The sequence below is a fragment of the Microcebus murinus genome, chromosome 2 (assembly GCF_040939455.1).
Source record: "Microcebus murinus isolate Inina chromosome 2, M.murinus_Inina_mat1.0, whole genome shotgun sequence".
NCBI lineage: Eukaryota > Metazoa > Chordata > Mammalia > Primates > Cheirogaleidae > Microcebus > Microcebus murinus.
The window spans coordinates 96,671,296-96,695,768 of record NC_134105.1 but is presented as its reverse complement, the minus strand read 5'-3'; the positions used below and the strand labels follow the sequence as shown (position 1 = coordinate 96,695,768).

Here is a 24,473-nt window from a genome sequence, read left to right as displayed (position 1 = left end):
CGATTCCTTCCCCCTTCCTGTTGGCTGTCTCTCTCACCACCTGTGTTTAGAATTAGCACTGAAGCTGCTGCCCAGATGAATGAGAACCACTGTCCCTGTCACCTGCCCTGGCATGAGCCACCACTTCTCAGTGAAACAAGTACATCAAGCAATTATCTGTAGTGTGAGCCATGTAAGAGAGAATCATACATCCCCATAGAAGTTTACTATAACATAAATTAGATTTCAGGTCATATGTTCTAGAAGGTAGCATTATTCAGTGGATCAAAGGGGTAAAAGCAAAAAATTTCTTGAGTTCTTTGCTATATTCTCATAATTCCCCTCTGAAGTGTATATGGCTGAAGTTGATCTGCCTGGGTTCAAGTCCTGTCTGCACTACTTACTAGCTATGTACTACTCAACCCCTGCATGCCTCATTTTCTCATTATGTAAAACAAGTATGATGGTACCACATACCTGAGAGTTTTTATGAGGATTAAATGAGATAATACATTAAAAGCTCTTGCTGTAGTGTTTACCACATAATAAAAGCTTAATAAATGTTAGTTCTAATTATCATTAACCTTGTTTTTCAAATAAGAAAACTGAGGTTCTGAGAGGTTTGATAATTTGTGAAAGGTACCAGTAGGCATAGAAGGAATTTGAATTAGCACTGTCTGATCCTCAAAACTCATGTCCTGTAGATTGCACTATACTGTTTCCATTTTAGTTCCATTTACAAATAACTTGAAATGTGAGCTTAATAAATTACTTAACTTTATAAATGTCTTTATATCCCTTTATGTAGAATGAAAACAGTAATAACTGACATTTCTGTTAGTATGCTCTTGTAGTTACATGTCAACTAATTTAATCAGGTCATATGCTGAGAAACTAGACATATTTTTAAAATTTGGTGACAGAAAAAGTGCATGTCCTTTAAAAAAAAAGTTAATACAAAAGTGTCGAAAAGGAAGTCATCACTTCCATTCCCTGGAGTAACCCCTGGCAAGTTAGGTGTATATCCTTTCTTCCTTGTCAGCATTTATCTATTTAACAAATGTTTATATAGAACCACTGTGGGTGAGGCACTATTCTTGGCCCCTTGGGGGATACTGTCAATTGTTCCCATTTTACAGATGAGGATGTTCTGTGATTTGCACAGGAAAACACAGCTAGTGCACAGCAGAGTGGGTATTAGACTCATGTTCTGGCTCCAGAGTTGGGCTGCTCACCATGCTGTGCTCTCAGTACTCAACACTACCTACATTCTTCTTATCTGGTCCATAGTATTTCATTATATAAAAAGAAAACTCTAGTTTACTTAATATTTCTTCTAATGATGGACAGTGGTGGCTTGTAATTTTTTAGCAATTAAATAACCATGTGGAGAACACCAGATATCCTTACATTCTTGTGTATTTCTGTAATACAGATTTCCATATATTGAATGGTTGGATCAAAATAAAATTTTGACCTCTATAAATGGTCACATAGATTATAGAGAGCTTACTACATGCCAGGCGCTAAGTACTTTATACTAGTAAACTCGTCACAATCCTCCTAATCACCCTAGGAGGTAGGTGCCATTATTATCCCCATTTTGTAGATGTTCAAGGCCACATAAATAATACAGCAAGGCTTGAATCCAGGTAATCTGGCACTAGATTCTGCTTCTTATCCATGGTTAATAACCAAACTAGCTACCATATTTTACTGCTTGACTTTGTCATCTTTCTAACTTACTGTAAATTTGAGTTAACAGTTTGAGCTGACTGGAGGGTCTGAACTGATGCAGATGTGGTTGGAACAACTGTCTGTATTGTATCAGTCTACCGGTTGGATGAGAAAGGGAGCCATGGTTGGCTGGAAAATGAGACTTACTTCACCTAGTAGAGGTCAAATAACAGCCAGAAGATTCCTTTTTTGGTAAACTATCTTTATTCCAGGAAAATAACTTTATGAATATTTTTCTCTGCTTGTAGTATGGGTACCTTGTAAAAAATTCACGCTGTCTCTCAAAGGTTCAGAACACTTGAGATAGTCATGGGATTAATAATATTTCATACATTGTACATATATAAGAATTTCTGGCATCTCAGCTTCACTTAGCCAAGGCCACCTGTTGTTAGGCCAGGTTTGGTCAACCAGCTGAGCTAACCATGAGACCCACCTATATCTGCTTGTGTGTTAAATCCTGACTTTCTGGTAGGAGAGAATTTTAGAAGGAGTTAGGAAGATTGCCAAGCAGAGAAATGGATAGAAAAGAGCATTCTAGGCAGAGATAATTTTGTCTTCTATCTGTTCTTATGTTAAAAACTTCTTAGTGGGATTATTTTCTTGGTGATAAGCAGGCTTATATGCTTTTTGACTCCCTGAGCCATAAGGATTTATGGGACTGGACATGGCCAAGTAAATCTACCTAGCCATCGAAGATGGTGTGCTTACTTGTTGTCACAGGTGTCTTCTCTCACCAACGTATTGACTAGACCACACCTTCATAATCTGCTGACCTTCGTGGCTGCTGAAGGTGATGTCTGAACTACCTAGAGCCAAAAGGGCCTCTGACCATACATTAATAAGTCATTGTATCAGGGATTTTTAATACCTTGAAATGTAAATTATAAGCAAGTGAACTTACTCTTCACATTTTTAGTCTTTTATTTGTGTGTGTGTGTGTGTGTGTGTGTGTGTGTGTGTGTGTGTGTGTGTGTGTGTGTTTCTGTGTTTCCTAGCAGGTTGGCAGCTTTGGAAAATAATTATATAGTAGTTGGCTTAGAATGGTGGTTTCTCAATCTTGGCCTCACATTAGAATCACCTGGGGAGCTTTTAAAACTCCCAATGCCCATGCCAAATCCCAGACTGATTAAGTCAGAATCTCTGGGGTTGGGGCCCAGGAATCAGTATTTTTTAAAGCTCCCAGGTGATTACTGTGCAGCCAAGACTGAAAACTGTTGGCTTAAAAGGTACCTTTTCTTTTTAATTCATATTGTTTTCATCTGTACCTTATTTTATGCAGTTGAAGTGAATTTTACGAATAGATTATTGGTGCCCAAAAGCCCCTCTCAAACTTTAGCATGCATCAGAATCACCTGGAAGGCATGTTAAAGCATAGATTGTAAAACTTTTCTCATTTTTTCTTCTGGGACAAGTCCTACACTTAGAATTCCTAACTTTTTCTGGGATGGGAACCAAGAATTTTCATTTCTAATAAGTTCTCAAGTCATATTGCTGGTACCTGGAACACACTTTGAGGATCTCTGCTATAATCCGTTTCTCTCAACTTCTTTCTGCTCTTTTCTTTTCCACCGGTGGTGACCAGGGCAACTGCCTTGGGTGGTCCATACTCATAGTGTCAGTGTTAGGAAAGATAATGTATCCCTCAGGAGGCTTTAGCATGTTGCTGCACCTCCAAGTAAATTAAAAAGAATTTAGCTAGCACAATGGCTCATGCCTGTAATCCCAGCACTTTGGGAGGCCAAAGCAGAAAAATTGCTTAAGACCAGTCTGGGCAACATAGTGAGACCCCATTGTTACAAAAATATATTAAAATTTAGCTGGGCATGGTGGGAGGCTAAATTGGAAGGCTGAGGCAGGAGGATCACTTGAGCCCAGGAATTTGAGATTGCAGTGAGCTATGATCACACCACTGCACTCTAGTCTGGGTGACAAAGTGAGACTATATCTCAAAAAAAAAAAAAACCCAAAATAAATGGTAGTTTTACTTTTACTTATCTACTCTATATGCAAATGGAATCTCCTCTTCATACAAAATTACTCCCCCAAAGTCCCTTCTACTTCAAAACTGGAACCACCACTGGATAGGTTTCTGGTGTCCAAAAATGGAACTTGGATTTCATTTTCCTACAGAAACAATTTTATGAATAGTGTTTAGGTACAACTGAAATCATGCTGTTTAACAATTCTTCAGAAATATATGTGCTCAAAGGGTTTTCATGGCCCTCTCCCAGGAGCTTAACCATCATTTAAAGAATTTGATTTTTGAGTTTCAGAAAACCAATTTTTAAACAAACTCTTAGAACATGACTTGTTTGGCAACTACCTATAACTGGAATATTTGGCTCATTTTGTTTATCGTTATTGTACAATTTACATTTGGAGCCAAAGTGGGGAAGAAAAGATTTGTCATTCATTCAGTTAACATTTATTGGTTTCTCATGATGTACCTGGCACTGTGGTATTTACTGAGGATATAAAGATAAAAGAAGGGAGCTCATATTCTAAGTGGGGAAATATTTACTAAGCAAATAAGAAAATATTTACCAAGTTACCAATGTGATATGTGCAATTCCGAACTGATGAGAATGGATCTGTTCTTCTTGGACAAAGAAAGAAAAAGAGACTGACGGTAAGGCGTCTATGTGTGTGTGTTTGGAATAGGGAAAGGATGCATTTAAGAAGTTTAGAATCAGGAAGAGATTGTAGGGCTTTGAAGACCAAGGAGAGTTCCCCAGGCAGAAAAGGGGGTGAAGGGCACTCTAGGATGATGGAGCAGTATGAATGCAGAGGGGAATGAGCTATCCAAGAAAGGCAGGTAATCAGGTGAGCTCCCCATGCAGTGTCATTGGAAAATGGCTGGAAAAGGCATTATCTACCCCACAAAGCTGGAGCCTTATCCCAGAGGAAGAAGTGAGAAGAGTTATGCTAAGTCAGTGTATGTGGTATTTTTCTATCCTAGATTTTCTTAAAGAACTTTCTTCTCCTGTATATTTTCCACTATCCTGAGGAAGATGGTTTTAATTTCCACGAAATATTAATATTTTGAAAATGTCTTGAATCAAGTGGTTTTTAAACTGTGCTCTGGGAAGTCCCTTTTAAGTGAGGTCAAAAGAGCAGACGAAGGCCTACTGAGGGTGCCCTCATGGATTCTCCCATTGTCCATCCACCTTCCAAGCTTTTCTTTGGACCACTCTACACATTGGGCACAACTAATAGGAATATTACATTATTTAGTTGTGCATAACTAAAGAAAAAGGTTTAAAACCAGTGTCATCTAATTGTCATGCATTTAGTAACAGTCTGAGGCCTTGGCGTGGATAGCCAGATTCCCCCAGCTGCTGCCAAAGGATAAGTGTTCTCAGACAACCAGCTAAAGAAGGGGCATCAGGCAGGGGTGGATGTGTGTGAGAACAGTGGTAATGGTTGGTAGGATGAGTCTTTAGTTGGCCACAGAGGTAATGATAAAACTGTATCTTCCCAGAATGAACACTTTAAGATCAATGTTAGAATTTTCTTATGAGGAAAAATTAATCATTTCTTAAACATTTTAGATCATTCTTTATACTTTTAAAATTTTAGTACTTCTTGATCTACCTATATTTACTGTCCTACTCAATATAAAAATAAATTATGCAGTAGTAGTTAGATGTTTGTGGCAAAAATATGACCCTTGCTGATTTGGTTAAGCAAGAAGTGTTACTAGAAATTAAAAACATTTTGCATGACATATCATGTTATAATTATTTATGTCATGTTTAGATAACATGTTAATTTGATTTGAGTCATCTTCTAATAAAATCTAAAGGGACTTAACCAGTTTATTCTGTACTTGTATGTAACCTTTGCATTTAAATGTAGCTTAACTGCCCTGGAGTTACGATGTAATCTTTCCTGGGAGCCAAAGTCCCATGAGTTTATATTTTATCATTTCTGTCTGTAAGGAGACAATGAGGTGCTGTTTGACAGGAGAAAAAAAAAAAAAAAGACCTGTAGAAAATAGCCCAAAGAGATATTTAGGTACAAAAGAAGTAGCTACAGAAGAAAAAGAACATTATAAATGTACAAACCTGGTGTCTTAGTTCATTTGTGCTGCTAAACAAAGTACCACATCCTAGGTAATTTATAAAGAACAGAAATTTATTTCTTATAGTTATGGAGGGTGAGAAGTTCAGGATCAAGGTGCTGGCATTGGTGTATGGTATGGGCTGCCCTCTGCTTCCAAGATGGAGCCTTGTAGCTGCAACCTCCACGGGAGGAACGCTGCGTCCTTACATGGCAGAAGAGATGGATGGACAAAAGAGTGTAAATTTTGTCTGAAGCTCTCTCTCTCTCTCTCTCTCTCTCTCTATATATATATATATATATATATATATATATATGCATTAATCTATTCATGAGGGTAAAGCCCTCATGACTTAATTACTTCCCAAAAGGCCACACTTCTTAACACCACCACAATGGGGCTTAAGTTTCAACATGAATTTTTGAGGGGACACATATACAAACCATGGCACCTGGGGAAGGACATTGTGTGGTCTGGTGGGGCAGAATGCTGGAGTTTTGAATTCTGGTCCTAGCTGTGCCACCAGTTGGTGCCCTTGGCCTTTTTTGATTAACATCTCCATAATTTCTCTTTGCTCTTCTGAGAAGTGTGTTGGGGAGAGAGGTTTGGTCAGAATGGGAGCACTTAAAGGCCAGGCTCATCTTGAAGTCAAGAAGTTCTAAATTGGATGCAGCTCAATATGATGAAAGGAAGGCAGAACTGGGAATCCAGTGGGGAGAGCTCAGATATAGAACTGACTCACCTGCCTGTGACCTTGTGCGGGTTATTTAACCTTGCAGTGTCCTTCCCTAGAAAGTGATGCCAGAGATTCCTACCCCTATTAAACGAGATGAGGGACATAAAAGGGCCAGGGCATGTTTCTGATAGCTAAATTTCACTATAAGAAGGAAAATACATTTGCAAAAGTATTCCATCACATGATGGAAGTATAGCACAGGGCATGTGGGGAAAATAGATGTATAACTCTTGAGATTTGGAAGAGGGGCCAGGCACAGTGTCTCTTGCCTGTAATCCAGGGACTTTGGAAGGCCTGATGTGGGAGGATCATTTGAGGCCAAGAGTTCAAGACCAGCCTGAGCAACATAGTGAGCCCCTGTCTATCTAGAAGCAAAATAAATAAATAAATAAAAAATAATAACAACAACAACAACAAAAGAAATTTGGAAGTGGCTTAAATTAGCCTGTAGGAAACTTTTCAAAAATTAATTTTTTCTCTTTAAACTCTTTCACCGGACTAATAATATATATTAAGTGCTTATCATATATGCCCTTAAAGAACTTATAGCCTAATTGGTTAGTCACTCTGGTTTTTTTCTTTTTAAAAATAATTTCCTTCAGTTTTAATTGTTCGCCTACATGTTGTTTCTTATTTGGGGGTGATACAAGACTTGCTTTCTCTTATACTGGATTAGTATTTATCATATTGATTCCCACCCAGGTCTGAGCATCCGGTTTCATTTCTAAGCAGATATGAGCCCATTTTTCTTGGTGCTGAATGAGTGTTTCTCTGTCTTTTCTGGAGGAAAGAACTGAGTGTGGCAGAGCCAGTGCTGAGCTATAGCCAGCACCTTCTGAGGGCCACCTGGCTCTCCCAGCCAGGGCTTTTAAGCCCTTAATTGGTAGTAGAGGCATTTTCAAGAAAATGTCGATATATTTCAGGAGCCTAGGATTGAAATAGGGTGATGTAAAATGGTAGACTTAAGATACACTAATGAGAGGTAAGGAGTAAGAAGTTTAAACAGGATTTCTAATTTATACACAATAAGAAAAATAGACTTACAGAAAGAGATTTCTATCCCAATTATCTGGTAATGCTATTTTGAATACTTTTTTATTACAATCTGTGATAACATGCCATTCATGTAACCAATAAAACATAGCTGCCATTCAGCCAAGTTTTTGGTTTACCTCTGACTGTAGTTAAAATAAGTGTGATGAATGAACAACTGATGTTACAGCTGGATACAAGCAGGACTTTGTAAGAAAAGTCTTGAAATCTTTAGTTGAAGTCTTTGTTTCCCACCACCATGCTGAAGTTGAAAGTGTTTCAAAGCTAGTAGGCAGCCTTCTTTTGATGTATTTGATTCACTTGGGATTAAAGAAAGCAGCTCTCTTTAGTTAATTATAAAAATTGTCTTTAGCCAAAATTAATATATTGGAATTTTTCAGTTGCTTTTGAGTGCAGTAATTAAAATTAAGAAACTTATAAATTTTGGATATGTGCAGCTTTTCTCCTGAGTGCTTGGATCAAGATGCACTTGTGGACCATGGAACTGTGACATAGCATTCTATTTTAGGGCTGTCATCCTAGGAGTAGAGAAGAAAATAAACTGTATTTGTAGGATTTAGAATTCTTGGGAAAAGCAAAGTAAACAGAAATAGTTTCAGCAATGTCTGTCAAATTAACAAGTATTTTCTACCTTTGCTTCAAACACCCACTCTCTCTTCTGTTATGTATCAAATCCCTGGACCCTCCTATCGATAATGTTGGTTCTGTTATAAAACTAGCCAATAAATGTATTGGTTGGAAGTGGCATTTGTTAAGGAAATATACCTGAAATAAACGTGATGACCTATTTTGTAAAATGCTCATTTTTTTTTTTTCATCCTGTGTACTCTGCAATGGAATTGCAGGTTAATGCTCCAGTCTTCCTCAGGAATGAAAGCCTGTGGGCTAGCCCTGGAGCTGTTTTCTTTGTGGTTTGTCTCCTTTCCAAACCCATAGGAAGCCCATTCTCCTTTCATTTTTATTCTTTTCCAACTCTAGTGCTTTTGAACACAGAACCCCCATCCTCCCACCACCTAAACTTCACATTCCAACCCTGTGACTTCATAGTACCAGACGTGTCTCCCCTGCCATGCCGTCAGGCCACCTGCTGACTCTTGCAGGGGGAACAGACGGGAACATAAACTCAACACAGAAGAGCAGGACACTCTCTGTATATTTTTAAGACCAGGAATCCAGTTCCCATTTGGAGACTGTATTTTTTTTAATAGCTCCTTGAAAATTGAACAAAACATGTCTTGTTGTTCTTATTTCTTGATAACATCATTCCCCCTGCACTGATGTATAGAATCTCAGAAACTAGAGAATGGAAAAGATGTATTAGATCATGTCTAACCCATTCCCACTGGCCGCAGTACTTTTTCCCACAGTCTCTCCTCTACTGCTTTTCTCTTCTAGTTTTCTCAAGAATTTGTTTCTTCCATTCTCCTGGGGAATTATTTCTGAGTTTGACCATGGAGGAATTTATGTGGAAATATTCATATTCTTTTTTTCAGTTTAATATTCCTAGTCTTCGTAACCCTTTACATTACTATAAACAGTCCCTCTTCTTCCCAGGTCAAGTATTTCTGGATAGTATTTTTTTTCTTTCCATTTATTAAGTTCAGAATTTGTTTTTTTGCTTTGCTTTCTCTCTTCATCAATCAGTCCCTAAAGCCCATTAATCATTTTTTTACTACACTGAAAACTTCTTTGCTTATTCCCATATCAGGAACCCAGAGCTGGTTAGGGTCCCTAGGTACTGGAGGAAACCTCACTGATATGTATTTATTCTGTGCTCCTTTCTCTCTCTCTCTCTCTCTCTCTCTCTCTCTCTCTCTCTCTCTCTCTCTCTCTCTCTCAATTCTCAACTAGAAACCATTTTTAAAATATTATTTCTAAATCAGGATTTGGGAATTTAGTCACTCAAAGACCTATTTTGTATATGTGTGTATATATGTATGTTATGATTTTGAGTGGTAAGATTGTATTTGTTCTCAATTACCAAAGAGGTATTTTTTATATCCTCAGGGCCACAAATCTTTTGGGTTTCCTCCTGAATGCTTGGATCAAATGCAATTCTGGACCACAGAACTATGATGTAGCTTTCTATTTTAGGGCTGTCATCTTAGGAATAGAGAAGAAAATAGACTGTATTTGTAAGATTTAGAATTCTCGGGAAAAGCAAAGGGCAAAATTTAAGTAGCCTTGACACTCACATATCTAAAGTAGATTAGCTCTTGGGAGCTAGTGTTAGGTATAAAGATAAAGACTTAATATGTTTTGTGGTTTCCTAGATTTGAGGAAGATGAAGATGTCAGTTATATGAATATGTCAGTTCTCCCCAAAACAATCTATAGAGTCAATGTAATCCCAGTCAACCCCTGCCCCACACAGGTTTTTTTCTCTTGGGACTTAACAAGACAATTCTAAGATGCATTGAGAAGTGTAAAGGGCTAAGGATAGGTAAGGTACCCTTGAAGAAAAAGGACAGGGAAAGATTCGCTCCACTAGGTCTCAAGACTAATTAAAAAGCAATGCAATACTGGCACAGATATAGACAAATAGACTAATGGGTCAGAATTGAAAGACCAGATTCTTCATACAGGGATCCTTGATTTATGACAGAAATGGCATTTCAAAGCAGTGGGAAGAAACAGTCTCCAGTAAATGGTGCTGGAAAAATCAGATATCCATATAGGAAAAAAATAAATAAATTAGATGCTGACCTCACATCATATGCAAAATACTCCAAATGGATACAGACCTAAATGTGAAAGATAAAACTTTAAAGCACACACACACACACACGTGAGTGCCTGCTTTATATATGTGTGTATATATATGCACACATATTTTCATGACCTCAGGATATTGAAAGGTTTCTTCTATGACACCACAGTTTATAGTCAAAAATTACATCCAGTAAATTATGGCTGCTATTCTTAATATTTTGTTGTAGTGGTGGCTAAAAAAGATAATGATGCATTATTTTATTTTTTCAGAACCACTTAGTTACAGCACATTTACTAATACTCAATTTTGGTTTTTCAATATATAATATAAAATAATTCAAGAGAAAAATGGCATTTTTTAACTCTGTATTGCATTTTTTCTTCTCATTTTTGTGTTAAAATTTCAATATTAGAAAGTACAAACCCAAGGGAAAAGATGACGATGACAAAAATGTTTTTATAATTTAAATAATTATATAGATTTAAAATCTCCTTTTTAAGAAGTGAAAACCCAAATATGATTTTATCAAAAGTAAAAGGAAACCAAGGTACAGAAAAGTTAAATAACTTTATCAAGAAGTAGTATTAGAAATAGATTATATGTTTCCTAACTTCTAGCCCAAGATCCTGTACACTAAATTATATGAGCAATTATTTTTTTTAAAGTATATAGCAGTAGCCTTTAGCTCTAATGCTAAGGCTTTCATTTCCTTAACTGTAAAATAAATGAAATCACATGACAAACCCTTGAGGCCCCTTTATTCTTCAGTGAAATTTGACTCTATGTCTGAAGTCTTTCTCACTGACCGCCATAACCACAGTCATCTTTTCCTCTTGGGAACTCCCGCCTGTACCCCACTATTTATCTTTACAAACTGGTCATGATCATGTTGCCACATTGTACCTTTACTTATCATTTCATAAACTTATTCTCTGACTCCAATTAGATTATATTCTCTTTGGGATGCAGACCTTTTTATGTGTCTCATATGATAAGGTTTTAAGGGCAAAAAACATTTTTAATATCATTTCCTGTCCCTAATGGCACCTAACATAATGATTTTCACAGAGTAGGCATAAAATAAATGCATGATGATGATGATGTCTGTCAGGCTGCAGATTACAGAAATAGGACTAGCTATCACAGCTATGGCAACTTGGGCACAGGATTTGTGGATTCTGCCTCAAAAGCAAATATATTTGTTTTCCTTTGTTCCAGGAAGACAGTGTGAAGCGAGTCTTTTCTGGCATTCAGCCTACAGGAATCCCCCACCTGGGCAATTACCTGGGAGCCATTGAGAGCTGGGTGAGGTTGCAGGATGAATATCACTCTGTGCTGTACAGTATTGTTGACCTCCACTCCCTCACTGTGCCCCAAGACCCCACCATCCTCCGGCAGAGCATCCTGGACATGACGGCTGCTCTTCTCGCCTGCGGCATAAACCCAGAGAAGAGCATCCTTTTCCAGCAATCTCAGGTCAGCTTCTCGGATTCGAACTGAGAAAACTTTCATTTTCAGATTATTTGAGGAAAAATGTTGCAAGGGTTCATAACAGCTCCTGTTTGTGATCTTTAAAAATTGAGGGTGCATTCGTCAAATGTGATTGTTTCAGTTTAATGTTTTGCCTATATTCATATCACAAGGTGTCATTATACTGCAATAGTATTTTTCAACTTTTCCTCCACTATAGTTGGTAAGTTTATAATTATTCATATACCAAAGAGTTTTATCTCTTTAGTACTTCTAAATCTGAAATTGTTTTTCTATGCTGGTTTGCATTCAGACTGATGACTTCATGCTGTTGACTAATCTCCTTGTGATCAAGGATAGAATTTAGTGACCAGTGGTTTTACATAATTCCAATGTTGATTATTGGGTATTGCATTTGGAGGGACTATTGGACAATTCTTGTTGTTCTTTCTTTAACAAATAGCTTTTGAGAAGATTTGATAGAACAAACTGGGAAATTGGAATACAAAATCCCAGTGTTTTGTATCTAAGCCAAGAAAGCCTTCAGAGCAAAGCCAAAATGCTTGACTCATATCTTTACTATGGATGAATCAGTTTATTCTTGGACAGGCAGATAGCCTGGCCCAGATACAAGGCAATTAAGATACACCCTAGAAAAAGAAGATGAAAAATTTTAACTGGATCATGCCCTCATTACATATCTGCTTTAACCTCGTGACAGAGCCTAGCCAAGTAATAGTATGTTATCCATGCTATGGTACATATTATCATGTATGCATACATATGACTTTTTTTGATCATAAATTTGTCATTATTTTTATGTATGTTTTCTTACCCACAGACCTCAATGGATTCACACAAAACAACCAGTTAAAAAGTATGTAATAAATGAAAAGAGTACAGTGGTCCCTTGGTATCCACGGGATACTGGTTCCAGGATACCGAAATCCACAGATGTTCAAGTTCCTTCTATAAAATGGCATAATGTTTGCATATATCCTATGCGCATCCTCCATATACTTTAAATCACCTCTAGATTACTTATCATAGCTAATACAATGTAAATGCCATATACATAATTATTATACTGTATTTCTTTTTTATTTGTATTATTTTTTATTGTTGTATTATTTTCTTTCCCCTGAATATTTTGAATCTGCAGTTGGGTGTAGAACCCACAGATACAGAGGAACAACTAACTGTACCTTAAAAAAACAAATGTAGTTGTCATTGTAAGCTTGTTGCTAGCTTGAAGACAGTTTGATAAAATAATGGAATCTAATCATTAAAAATATCTTAAAGGCAATTTACCTTAACTTTCTTCCTTATAATTTGTCAGGAAGGCTTTACTTACACATGACTTTTCAAATTCATTGTTGGGCAGATCTAATTTTTATAAAATACTTGTTTTGTTGAGCAAACATCTGCTTCCCTATAATTTCCATCCATTCATTTAACTTTTGTTTTCTAAAAAACACAATAAATCAACTGTCTTCCACACAATTGCTCTTGAAATACTTGGAGACATTTATTATGTGCCATCCTTACTTTATGGAGGTCTTTATCCTATGGATCATTACCTATTAGGTCTTACCTTCTTCAAACTAGCTGTGCTCAGATCTCTCACCCTCTTGGTCATCCTACCCAGAAGCACTCTCATCTTCTCTTTGAAAGGAACGTGCCTCTCACATTGCATGGAATAATGTGTATTCGGACTCTTCATATTCATTGACATTGGAGAGGTGGTCACCATTAGAGCTACTTTTTGACTTGCCTAATGCGTTTTGCAAAGCACATCATCTTCACTCCAGCTGAGCTATCGTTTGATCCTCATTTGATAGTTTTTCTAAAAATTGTATTCCCAGCCACAAGGACCTATTTCCATACTTCTTGTAGGCGAATATGTCTAATCTCCACCAGCTAACCAATTGTGAAGGGCCAGATTGCTTTTTTAAGTGATCTTAAAAATTAAAGGTTTATTTTACAACCACATCCTCCTATACTTACACGTTGAGCTTGTTCCCTCAGGAATGATTACCATATTACAGATTTTTTTCTCCTTTGAAAAGGATTTTTGGCAATGACCTCTATAAGCATCTAAAATGTACAATTACTGACATATCTTTTTCCACATAGTACTTAGTTGTTCAAAATAGTAATGGAAAGAGTAACCCACAATATGAGAGATTTTATAAGGACTCCTTCATAAATGAGGGATAATAAAATTTACCTTCTCTTTGAATGGAACCTAATGAGCTTATTGTCTCCAAGATGGTGTGGGTCCAGGCCAGAGAGTAAAGGTGACCAGTGTTCACTCTCTCCTCAGTGCTTTAGTGCAGTTCTAAAGCTGTCTCACCATCTCCTACTGTCATCTCTGACATCAGCTCCCTTGTGGGGAATTTCAGTAGTTTGCCAATAAAATCTGAGAAAAGTACTCATCTCACCTACTTTTCATAATTTGTCCCACAAAAGCATTATGAAAGAATTCCTCTGTCTTTCTAACCTTAAGACAAACTTGGGCCAGGCGCGGTGGCTCACATTTGTAATCCCAGCACTCTGGGAGGCTGAGGTGGGAGGATTGCTTGAGCTCAGGAGTTCAAGACCAGCCTGAGCAAGAGTGAGACCCCATCTCTACCAAAAATAGAAAAATTAGCCAGGCATGGCAGCATGTGCCTTGTAGTACTAGCGACTTGGGAGGTTGAGACACGATCGCTTGAGCCCAGGAGTTTGAGGTTGCAGTGAGCTAGGCTGACGCCACTGCACTCTACCAAGGGCGCTCTACCAAGAGTGAGATTCTGTCTCAAAAAAAACAAAAAACAAAACTTGGCCTTAGCTGTTTCCTTTTCTTTGACTCAACTTTGTGGATGGACTGGATATTTTATCAGGCTTCTTTTTTTTTTAAGTAAAGAAAAAGTTTTAAATATATATGACAATGGAATAGTACCCTCATCAATTATTAACATTTTATGATTTATTGCATTGATGTGATTTTTTTATTGAAATATTTTAAGTATAAAAGATCTCACATGTCATTGCATTTTACTCCCTTAATATTTTAGTGTACCTCTTTATAGATTTGGGAAATTTCCTTATACAACCACCATACTGTCATCACACTTAACAAAGTTAATGATAATTCCATATTATCATCTAATACCTAGACTACCCTCATTCTCCCAAAAATATATTTTATATTTGGTTTGTTTGAGTGAAGATCTACCAAAGTCCACACATTACATTCAATTATGGATCTAAAGTCTCTTTTTTTGTATATGCCTTTTGATGTGTTCATCAAATTTTAATTTATTTCCTATAAGGTTAGTCCTTCTGCACTTAAAAAAAATTTAAAATTTTGATTTTTATGCTTCTACTTTTTTTGTAACTTTGATATATTGATCAGATTTTCTTTTATTTGCTATGAAGTTCGACTACAAACTACTGTCCCACAAAGTTGCTCATCACTATTTTCATTAATTTGAATAGAAACTGTGCTTGCCAACTGTCCATGGAGTACAGTGATCTCTTGAACTTATTCCTCCTAACAGAAATTTTGTATCCTTTGACCATTATCTTCCCATTTCCTCTAGCATCTTCCTCCTGATAACCACCATTCTACTCTGCTTCTATTAGTTTCGCTTTTTTGTATTCCACATATAAATGAGGTCATACAGTATTTGTCTTTCTGTGCCTAGCTTATTTCACTTAATATAATATCCTCCAGTTTCATCCATGTTGTTGCAAATGGTAGGATTTCCCTTTCTAAGGCTAAATGCTATTCCATTGTCTTTATCCATTCGTTTGTTGATGGATACTCAGGTTGATTTTTTTTTTTTTTTTTTTTTTTTGAGACAGAGTCTCGCTTTGTTGCCCAGGCTAGAGTGAGTGCCGTGGCATCAGCCTAGCTCACAGCAACCTCAAACTCCTGGGCTCAAGCGATCCTGCTGCCTCAGCCTCCCGAGTAGCTGGGACTACAGGCATGCGCCACCATGCCCGGCTAATTTTTTATATACATATCAGTTGGCCAATTAATTTCTTTCTATTTATAGTAGAGACGGGGTCTCGCTCTTGCTCAGGCTGGTTTTGAACTCCTGACCTTGAGCAATCCACCCGCCTCGGCCTCCCAGAGAGCTAGGATTACAGGCATGAGCCACCGTGCCCGGCCACTCAGGTTGATTTTAATGAACACTTAGTTTGATTCCATATCTTGGCTGTTGTGAATAATGCTACAGCGAACCTGGGAGTGCAGATATCTCTTCAACATACTGATTTCATTACCTTTGGATATATACCCAGTAGTGGGATTGCTGGATCATATGGTAGTGCTATTTTTAATTTTTTGAGGAAACTCCATACTATTTTCCATAACAACTGTATCAATTTATATTCCCATCAACAGTGTGCAAGGGTTTCCTTTTCTCCGCATCCTTGACAACATTTGATTTTTTTGTTTGTTTGTTTATTTTGAGACAGTGTCTTGTTCTGTTGCCCCAACTAGAGTGCAGTGGTATCACGATAGCTCACTGCAACCTCAAACTCCTGAGCTCAAGTGATTCTCCTGCCTCAGCCTCCTGAGTAGCTGGAACTATAGGCTTATGCCACCACACCTGGCTAATTTTTCAATTTTTTGTAGAGATGAGGTTTCACTCTTGCTCAGGCTGGTCTTGAACTCTTTGGCCTCAAGCAATCCTCCTGCCTCAGCCTCCCAAAGTGCTAGGATTACAGATGTGAGCCACTGTGCCCAGCCACAACTCTTTGTTATCTTTCATCTTTTTGATTATAGCCACTCTAACAAGTATAAGGTGATAAACCTGTGAAGTCCCCAATAGATGGGGGCTGAAAAGAAAATAATTATGGCATTTTTAGATCTATTTAAAAAAGTTAAAAGTCGTGTTTATTAGAAAATGATTATTTTTAAATAAGTAAGGTGTACCAAGTCATTTCATATATATGACTTCTCTTTTAATCATGAAAACAGCTCTAGGAATCAGATATTACTGTTATCTTTCTTTCACTGATGAATAAATTAAGGTATGAAGAGATTACGTAAATGAGAAAATGTACGTAAAACCATCTTCAGGAGGTGCCTGTACTTAGGAAATGCTCAACACATATAACTTCTTAATCAGGTGCCTGAGGTCATACAGCTTGTAAGTGCCAAAGCCAGGACTCTATTTTGTCTCCCACTAAAGCACTACTATTGGAAGATGTACTCATGGGCTGGAACCTTGTTCTGCCCTCTGCCTGCCGACCCTTCCCCAGCTCCCTTGTCTTTCCCTCAGGAGCTGCCGGCAGAGCCACAAAGAGGAGCAGGAGCTGACCTCAAGGCCCTCAGTATTTCTTGCCTACACAATTAAATTACCCTTTTCACTCCTGCTCTGGTCTCACATGCTGGCAGCTCATTCCCTATGTGGCAGCCACAGTCATCTTTCTACTAAAAATACATCAGCACCTCTCTCCTGCCCTCAGGTAACAATCCAAACTCAGTTTATTAATAGCTAGAAAGCCCTTCAAGAAGGAGGTCCCAGAGAACATAAGGCTAGCGTTTCTTCCACTATACCACTAAGTTATGTGGACTTTTTATCATGAGTTTATTTTGTTTTCAGATGACCTGATTACCTTTCAGTCTTTAAAGCAGAAGCTGAAATACTTTTTTGTGCTTTTATTGTGAGAAAATTTGATAACCAATTCTTAATTTATAAAATACTTAAGAGATCATTTGTCTACATTTTTTAGAAGTTTTTTTGTTAGTTCCTTTACGCTGGGAGTTTTGTAGTACATTGAAGCATTTATTTGATCATTAAATACGCAATAGAGAGGATAGGAACTTAGAAAACAATTTTCCTCGAAGTTTTGGGAGCCAATGCCAGTTAAAATTAATTACACCCATATCTCCCCCACATAATTATTTACAAATGAAATTAAGAACTTTTGAAATTGTGAGTTAGAGAAAAATATCTTTTTGTGTTATATAATGTGCTTTTGTTTTTTAGGTATATCCATGTGTTAAGCAAAGTACATAGAGCTAAATTATAAAGACTATTTTCTCATATGCTATTGTTGTAAATCAGATAAAGTTCTAGTAATGATTTGAAATAGGGAAAGAATTTAGCTCTGTTATAATGCTGATTTTTACCAATAATTTTTATCTCCAATACTTTGCATTCTTTCTCAGCAGTCTGACTGGAACAATTTAGACTTATCAAAGATTTTTCTCATTATTTTCTTTTTCTTTGTCTCCCACTGGCCTCTAGTCATGTACTTCCCCTAAAATATGTTTGCCATATGTGGGGAGTTTTACAGACCCTCTCCTCTGAAAGGTGTGTGTGTGTGTGTGTGTGTGTGTGTGTGTGTGTGTGTGTGTGTGTAAGAGAGAGAGAGTGAAAGAGAGAGACAGAGAGAACACCTATATGTGTGTTTGGCAGAGGTTTCCATCACAATGCCAAAGTCAATGGTCTTTTATTTCTACTAGGCCAGCAGGCCTGGGTGCAGATCCAATCTGAGTCCCATGGATTTCTCTGAGGTACAGGTCTCCACATCTTCCCTTGCTACTTTCCCTGCAGTCTAATCCCTCTGCAGATGGAAGATAAAAACGGTGGAGGACTTAGCTTTAGGCACTGGCTTTCTGCCGAGGCTAGGAGGAAGGCACAGTTTGGACCATCAGACGTTCTAAAACAGTGCAGGGAGAAGTCATGGGAGGAGAATGGAATCTGCAGCTTTGGAATGTGGCCTCGTTCTCTAATTAGATTTATGTTTTGTTTCCCAGGAAACTAAAATCAATAATATTAATAATAATAATAATAAAGGAAAGGGGACTTTGGAGGAATCAGTTTCTGAATGAAAGCCAAAGGCACTGACTTCATGTATCTTGGCTCACTGTATACAAACAAAAGTGATACCTAACCCATTGGCCCTTATCTTAGAGGTATAAAAGCCTAAAATTGGACAGCCTCTCTGGTGTTTTCATTTATTCTGACATTTTTAAAGCATAATTGAGTATGTATTTATGTTTGTTGAACTCTCAAGTTGTTAGCTATCAACAACAGGTGCACTTTCAGCTTATAGTAGAAAGGGAGCAAACATCTGCATAGATTAAGGGACTTGAGGAACCTATTTGTAAAATTGGTATCACCTCCAAAGTTCCTAGGGGAAAATAAGATTCTCAGTGGCCCATGGGGTAAATAATAAAGAGAAGTTAGAGCAATTGTTATGTAATCACACTCTTCATGTGTTTCGTTCTCTACGAAGTTTCCACTAGTACCACTTCCTTGCTTAGGTCCTGTGTCACCTGATGAACAAGTTGCAGTATTTGTGTAACCTCCATTCTGGACATAGGAACAGGTTGTAGCTTAATTATAACTTCGAGAAGAGTTCTTTTTTTACTATCAGAGCAACAGTGGGGAAAGTACAGCCTTTAGAGCCAGACATACTTGGCTTGAATCTCACTATCCCCTCTTCTTGGTTGTCACACAATGGGCAATTTACTCAAGCTCTGTGAACTCCCTTTTTCATATATATTATAGAGATTTAAATAAGATCATGTATAATGCCTGGAAAATGTTAACTTTGTATCACCTTGATCCACTATACACACACTGCCCCCACCCTAGGCTCTCTGATATTGTGAAGGATTTGTATAAAGTTAGACTAGGATTGGAAGATGGAGATCAGATTAAAGACAATGCCTCTCTTTATCCTCAATAGTAAAACATTTTTGGAATAGTTTGTTGTAGAAGGTTTTCGGGGTGCTTTTAAAGAAATATTTCAGACATTTGGAAAAGTATGAAGCTGAATGTGTTTTGGAATGCTAAACTTTTAGCATATTTGCTTCATGTAGCATTTGCTTTTTAAGAAATAAAACATTACAAGTATAATAGAAACTTTCTGCTTAGCTCTCTCTAATCCTATTCCCCTCGACCTCTGCAGAGATAACCACCACATTGATTTGATATTTATCATCCCCACATTTGTGTTTATATTTTTATTGCCATAGCAATCTATATTATTTGTTTTACAAGATTTAAAACTTTATGCCAATGGAATCATGCTGCATATATTCTTCCTGCATCTTTTGTGTGTGTATATGCGATGTTATGTGGTTGGGATTTATTTATTTTGATTGTTGTACAATATTCCATTGTCTGGCTCTTTCATAATTTATCTGTTTGCTTGACAAAGAATATTTAGGGCTTTCCCAACTTTTTGGTAGTGCAAGCAATATTACAGTGGGAAAACTTGTATATGCCTTTTGTGTACCTGTGAAAGATTTTCTCTAGGTATATATACCTAAGAGTGGAATCATGAGGATATATCATATACACATCAACAACCATATTGGTTGTTGCCAGACTGATCTTCAAAGTGGTATTCCAATTTGCATTCCCAACAGGGCAGTTCCTGTTAGTCTAAGTGCTTGGCAATATTTGGTGTTATTAGACATTTTATTTTTGCCATTACAGTGGATGAAATATACCATCCACTTGTTATTGTTTTAATTTGTATTTCCCTGAATACTACTGATGAGGTTAAGCATTTTTTTCTTATGTTTTAACTGCTTTATTTTCTTTTGTGCTTGATTTCCTTTGAGATTTATTTCCCTCTATCATATGTGTGCTCCTCAGTTAGTTTCAATTTAGTGGTTAGTACATGTAATGTTTGTTTTTCCATTCTTGAGATACTTCACTTAGGAAAATGGTTTCCAGTTCTATTCAATTGTTCCAAAAGTCATTAACTCATCCTTTTTCATGGCCAAACAGTGCTCCATGATATACATATACCACATTTTGTTAATCCACTCATGAATTGATGGGCATTTGGGTTGATTCCATGTCTTTGCAATTGTGAATTGTGTTGCAATAAACAGTCGAGTGCAGTTGTCTTTTTGATAAAATGACTTACTTACCTTTGGGTAAATACCTAGTAGTGGGATTGCTGGATAAAATGGTAGGTCAACTTTCAGTTCTTTGAGGAATTTTCATACTGTTTTCCATAGAGGTTGTGTTAATTTGCAGTCCCAGCAAAATGTATAAGCATTCCTTTCTCTCTACATCTATGCCAGCATCTATTGTTTTTGGATTTTTTAATAAAAGCCATTCTGACTGGGATAAGGTGATATCTCATTGTGGTTTGATTTGCATTTTTCTGATGATTAGCAACATTGAGCATTTTTTCATATGTTTATTTGCCATATGTCTATCTCCTTTTGAGAACATTTGTTCATGTCTTTTGTGTACTTTTTAATGGAGTCATTTGATTTTTTCTTACTGATTTGCTTGAGTTCTTTGTAGGTTCTGGTTATTAGTCCTTTATCGGATGTATAGCTTGCAAATATTTTCGCCCATTCCTTAGGTTGTCTATTTGCTCTGTTGATTATTTCCTTGGCTGTAAAGGAGCTTTTTAATTTCATCAAGTTCCATTTATTTATTTTTATTATTGCTGTGATCGCCATTGGAGTCTTCTTCATAAATTCTTCACCTAGGCTGATATCTAGAAGAGGTTTTTTTGACATTTTCTTCTAGAGTTCTTATGGTTTCATGCCTTACATTTAAGTCCTTTATCCATCTTGAATTAATGTTTGTGAGTGGTGAGAGTTATGGATCTTATTTCATTCTTCTGCATGTGCCTATCCAATTTTTCCAGCACCATTTATTAAATAGGGATTCTTTTCCCCACTATATATTGTTATCTGCTTTGTCAAAGATCAGTTGACTGTATGTGGATGGTTTTATATCTGGGTTTCCTGTTCCATTGGTTTATGTCACTATTTTTCTGACAATGCCATGCTATTTGGGTTACTATAGCCTTGTAGTATACTTTGAAGTCTGGTAATGTGATGCCTCCCAATTTTTTCCTTTTGCTTCAGATTACTTTGGCTATTCAGGCTCCTTTCGGGTTCCACACAAAGCATAGCATTATTTTTTCTAGTCCTGTGAAATATGTTGTTGGTATCACAAGTGATACAAACATGTGGAAAACCATATCATGCTCATGGATCGGTAGAATCAACATTACATTTTATTATTTATTTGTAGAGATTCTTTCTATATTCTGAATACTAATCCTTTGTATACATTATCTTTTTCAGTCTATAACTTGTCTTTTGAATTTTTAAATGCTGTCTTTTGTTGTACAGAAGGTTTCATTTTAATGTAGTCAATTCAGTCTTTTATGGTTTTGTGCTTCTGGGATGTGCTTTTAAGTATTTAATTTCTGGTTTAATGTCATAAAGCTATTCTTTATTATCTCCTTTAAGTTTTGTTTTTCACATTTAAGACTGAATTATATAGATCTTACAAATTTTGACATGTTTTATGTACAATCTTTAAAAAAATCACATTGGTTATTATTACCACAGATATCCTCAAGAAAGTCTTTTAAGTACTGGGAAACTGTCTAACTTAGTGATGGATGCATATTTTCTAAATTTCTAATTTTTACTAGAAAGCTGAAATTTTATCATTATCAATACTTTCTTTGGGTTGTTTTCTTTGAAATGCCCTTCTTCCTTTGTGTCCCCTTGAGTTTTCCTAGAGGCTACTCTGTTAATCTTTTTCCAGATTATACTTTTGGTTTTGTGAGGCTGTTTACTGTATCTTTGTTTTCTATTTCATTACTTTTATTATCTCTTCCCTTCTTTCTGTTTTCTTTGAAATTACTTCATTGTTCTTTTGCTAAGGTCTTGAGTAGACCTTGTTAATTTTCAGTCATTCTTTTTTTCTAATATACACATTCAAGAGTACACTGTAAGTTTCCTTCTAAGTTCTGTTTTGTCAGCATCCACAAAGTTGTGGATTATAACTCAGTTCTAAATAATTTCTAATTTTCTCTATTATTTTTTCTTTGACCTATAGTTTATTTAGAAGTATGTTATGATTTCCAAATATACAGCTCCTTTTTAACACTTAGCTTTTTGAAAAGATTGATTTCAATTTTATTGTATTTTAGTCAAAGAATATGGTATCTATGCTTTCAGTTCTTTTGTAATTTTAAAACTTGAATTTAGCAAATGGTCAATTTTTATAGATGTTCTATTTGTGCTTGAAAATAATTTCTATTTTCTAATTCAATGATTTTCAATTTTTTTTTTTTTTTTTTGAGACAGAGTCTCGATTTGTTGTCCAGGCTAGAGTGAGTGCCGTGGCGTCAGCCTAGCTCACAGCAACCTCAAACTCCTGGGGTCGAGCGATTCTTCTGCCTCAGCCTCCCGAGTAGCTGGGACTACAGGCACGTGCCACCATGCCCGGCTAATTTTTTATATATATATATCAGTTGGCCAATTAGTTTCTTTCTATTTATAGTAGAGACGGGGTCTCACTCTTGCTCAGGCTGGTTTTAAACTCCTGACCTTGAGCAATCCGCCTGCCTCGGCCTCCCAGAGAGCTAGGATTACAGGCGTGAGCCACCGCGCCTGGCCGATTTTCAAATTTTTTGATTGTTCATGCCTATCAATAAAAAGTTGTTGAGACTAACCCTTAAGATATGTACATACTATACATTGTACAACTTACCTATAAAATAAAAATTTTACAGATGGGATAAAAAATGAACATAAAGTACAAGTTCTAATATTTTATGACTATTCGCCAGAAATTGTTTATCCTCTGAGAATCATAAATTCCATTTTTGGAAAGCAGTGTTTTAATTGTTCATCTTCAACAGCCACCATCTTCTTTGGATCAAGTAAATATTCAGAATCATTAGACTACCACAGGCTGTGTTTGGCACCAGTCTACTTAAGAGGGCATAGAACAAGAACTTCAGTCTGCCAGCAGGGTAGCTTCTCTAAGCAGGAGTCCTTGGCTGCAGCAGTCCATGTAACAGTCCATGTAACAGGACCATATAGGTCCAGGAGCTATTTTCTCTCTGGGTATACACGTAAAGGTCTAGGTGGTATTTTTTTCTCTAGGTCAAGTAGAAGAAGATGAGATCCACATCAGTGGGTATACAGTGATATATCAAGGGTGTACCTTGATATAGAAGCCTCATTTCCCCATAAGAGCCAGTGTCCATTTTTACATTTCAGAGTTCCTGAAAGAGAGATGCCAGTTACAAGTGTCACTATACTCAAGAAAGCTCAAACTATGACTTTCCATCAGGTATTTATAGTTCTCTCTGTCTAGTTCCAGTTTACCAACTGGGAGTTATTTTTATCAGAAGTAATGTTGCCTAGCAGTGTCCTTAATACATACTATTTTATCTGGTAGATATAGAACTAGGTTGTTAATCCAGGGTCAGATTCTCACGCAGTAGGTGAAAATGTCTTGTTAACTTGCTCACTCAGCTACTAGACTCCATTAGCTAATGGAGTCCATTACATCAGTCATGTTGCTGCTGAGTTTCATCTTCCAGTACCATTTCTATACTTGCAAACAGAGCTATAGCTTGTGAACGCTTTAATGCTGTAAAAATAACTGTGAGGAAGTAGTTTCTCCCTAATACAGAAAATAGCAGCCAACTTCCTGATCCTAAAAAAATATAGTTTCATGAAACCGTATTTCTTTATTTTCTTACTTTCCCTTCCTTCCCTTCTCTCTCTCTCCTTTTGTTCTTTTCTTTTTCTTTCTTTTAGTCTTCTTTCTTTCCTTTTCTCTTTTTTCTTTTCCTTTCCCCTTTCCCCTTCCTCCCTTCCTCTCTCTCATTTTTATTTATTTATTTTTTTGAGACAGAGTCTCACTCTGTTTCCCAGGCTAGAGTGCCATGGTGTCAGCCTAGCTCACAGCAACC

The 24,473-nt window shown here is 36.8% G+C and overlaps 1 protein-coding gene across 2 annotated transcripts in view; it reads left to right on the top strand.

The window, feature by feature from the left end:
• Nucleotides 1-24,473, top strand: part of WARS2 (tryptophanyl tRNA synthetase 2, mitochondrial) — an 85,251-nt gene that overhangs the window by 33,414 nt on the left and 27,364 nt on the right. For both annotated transcript variants that reach the window (XM_076000020.1, XM_012761843.3), the window contains one exon: nucleotides 11,502-11,759. In XM_076000020.1, coding sequence (XP_075856135.1) covers nucleotides 11,694-11,759 — 66 coding nt within the window. In that variant the 5' untranslated portion in view covers nucleotides 11,502-11,693. The remainder of the gene's footprint in view (nucleotides 1-11,501; nucleotides 11,760-24,473) is intronic.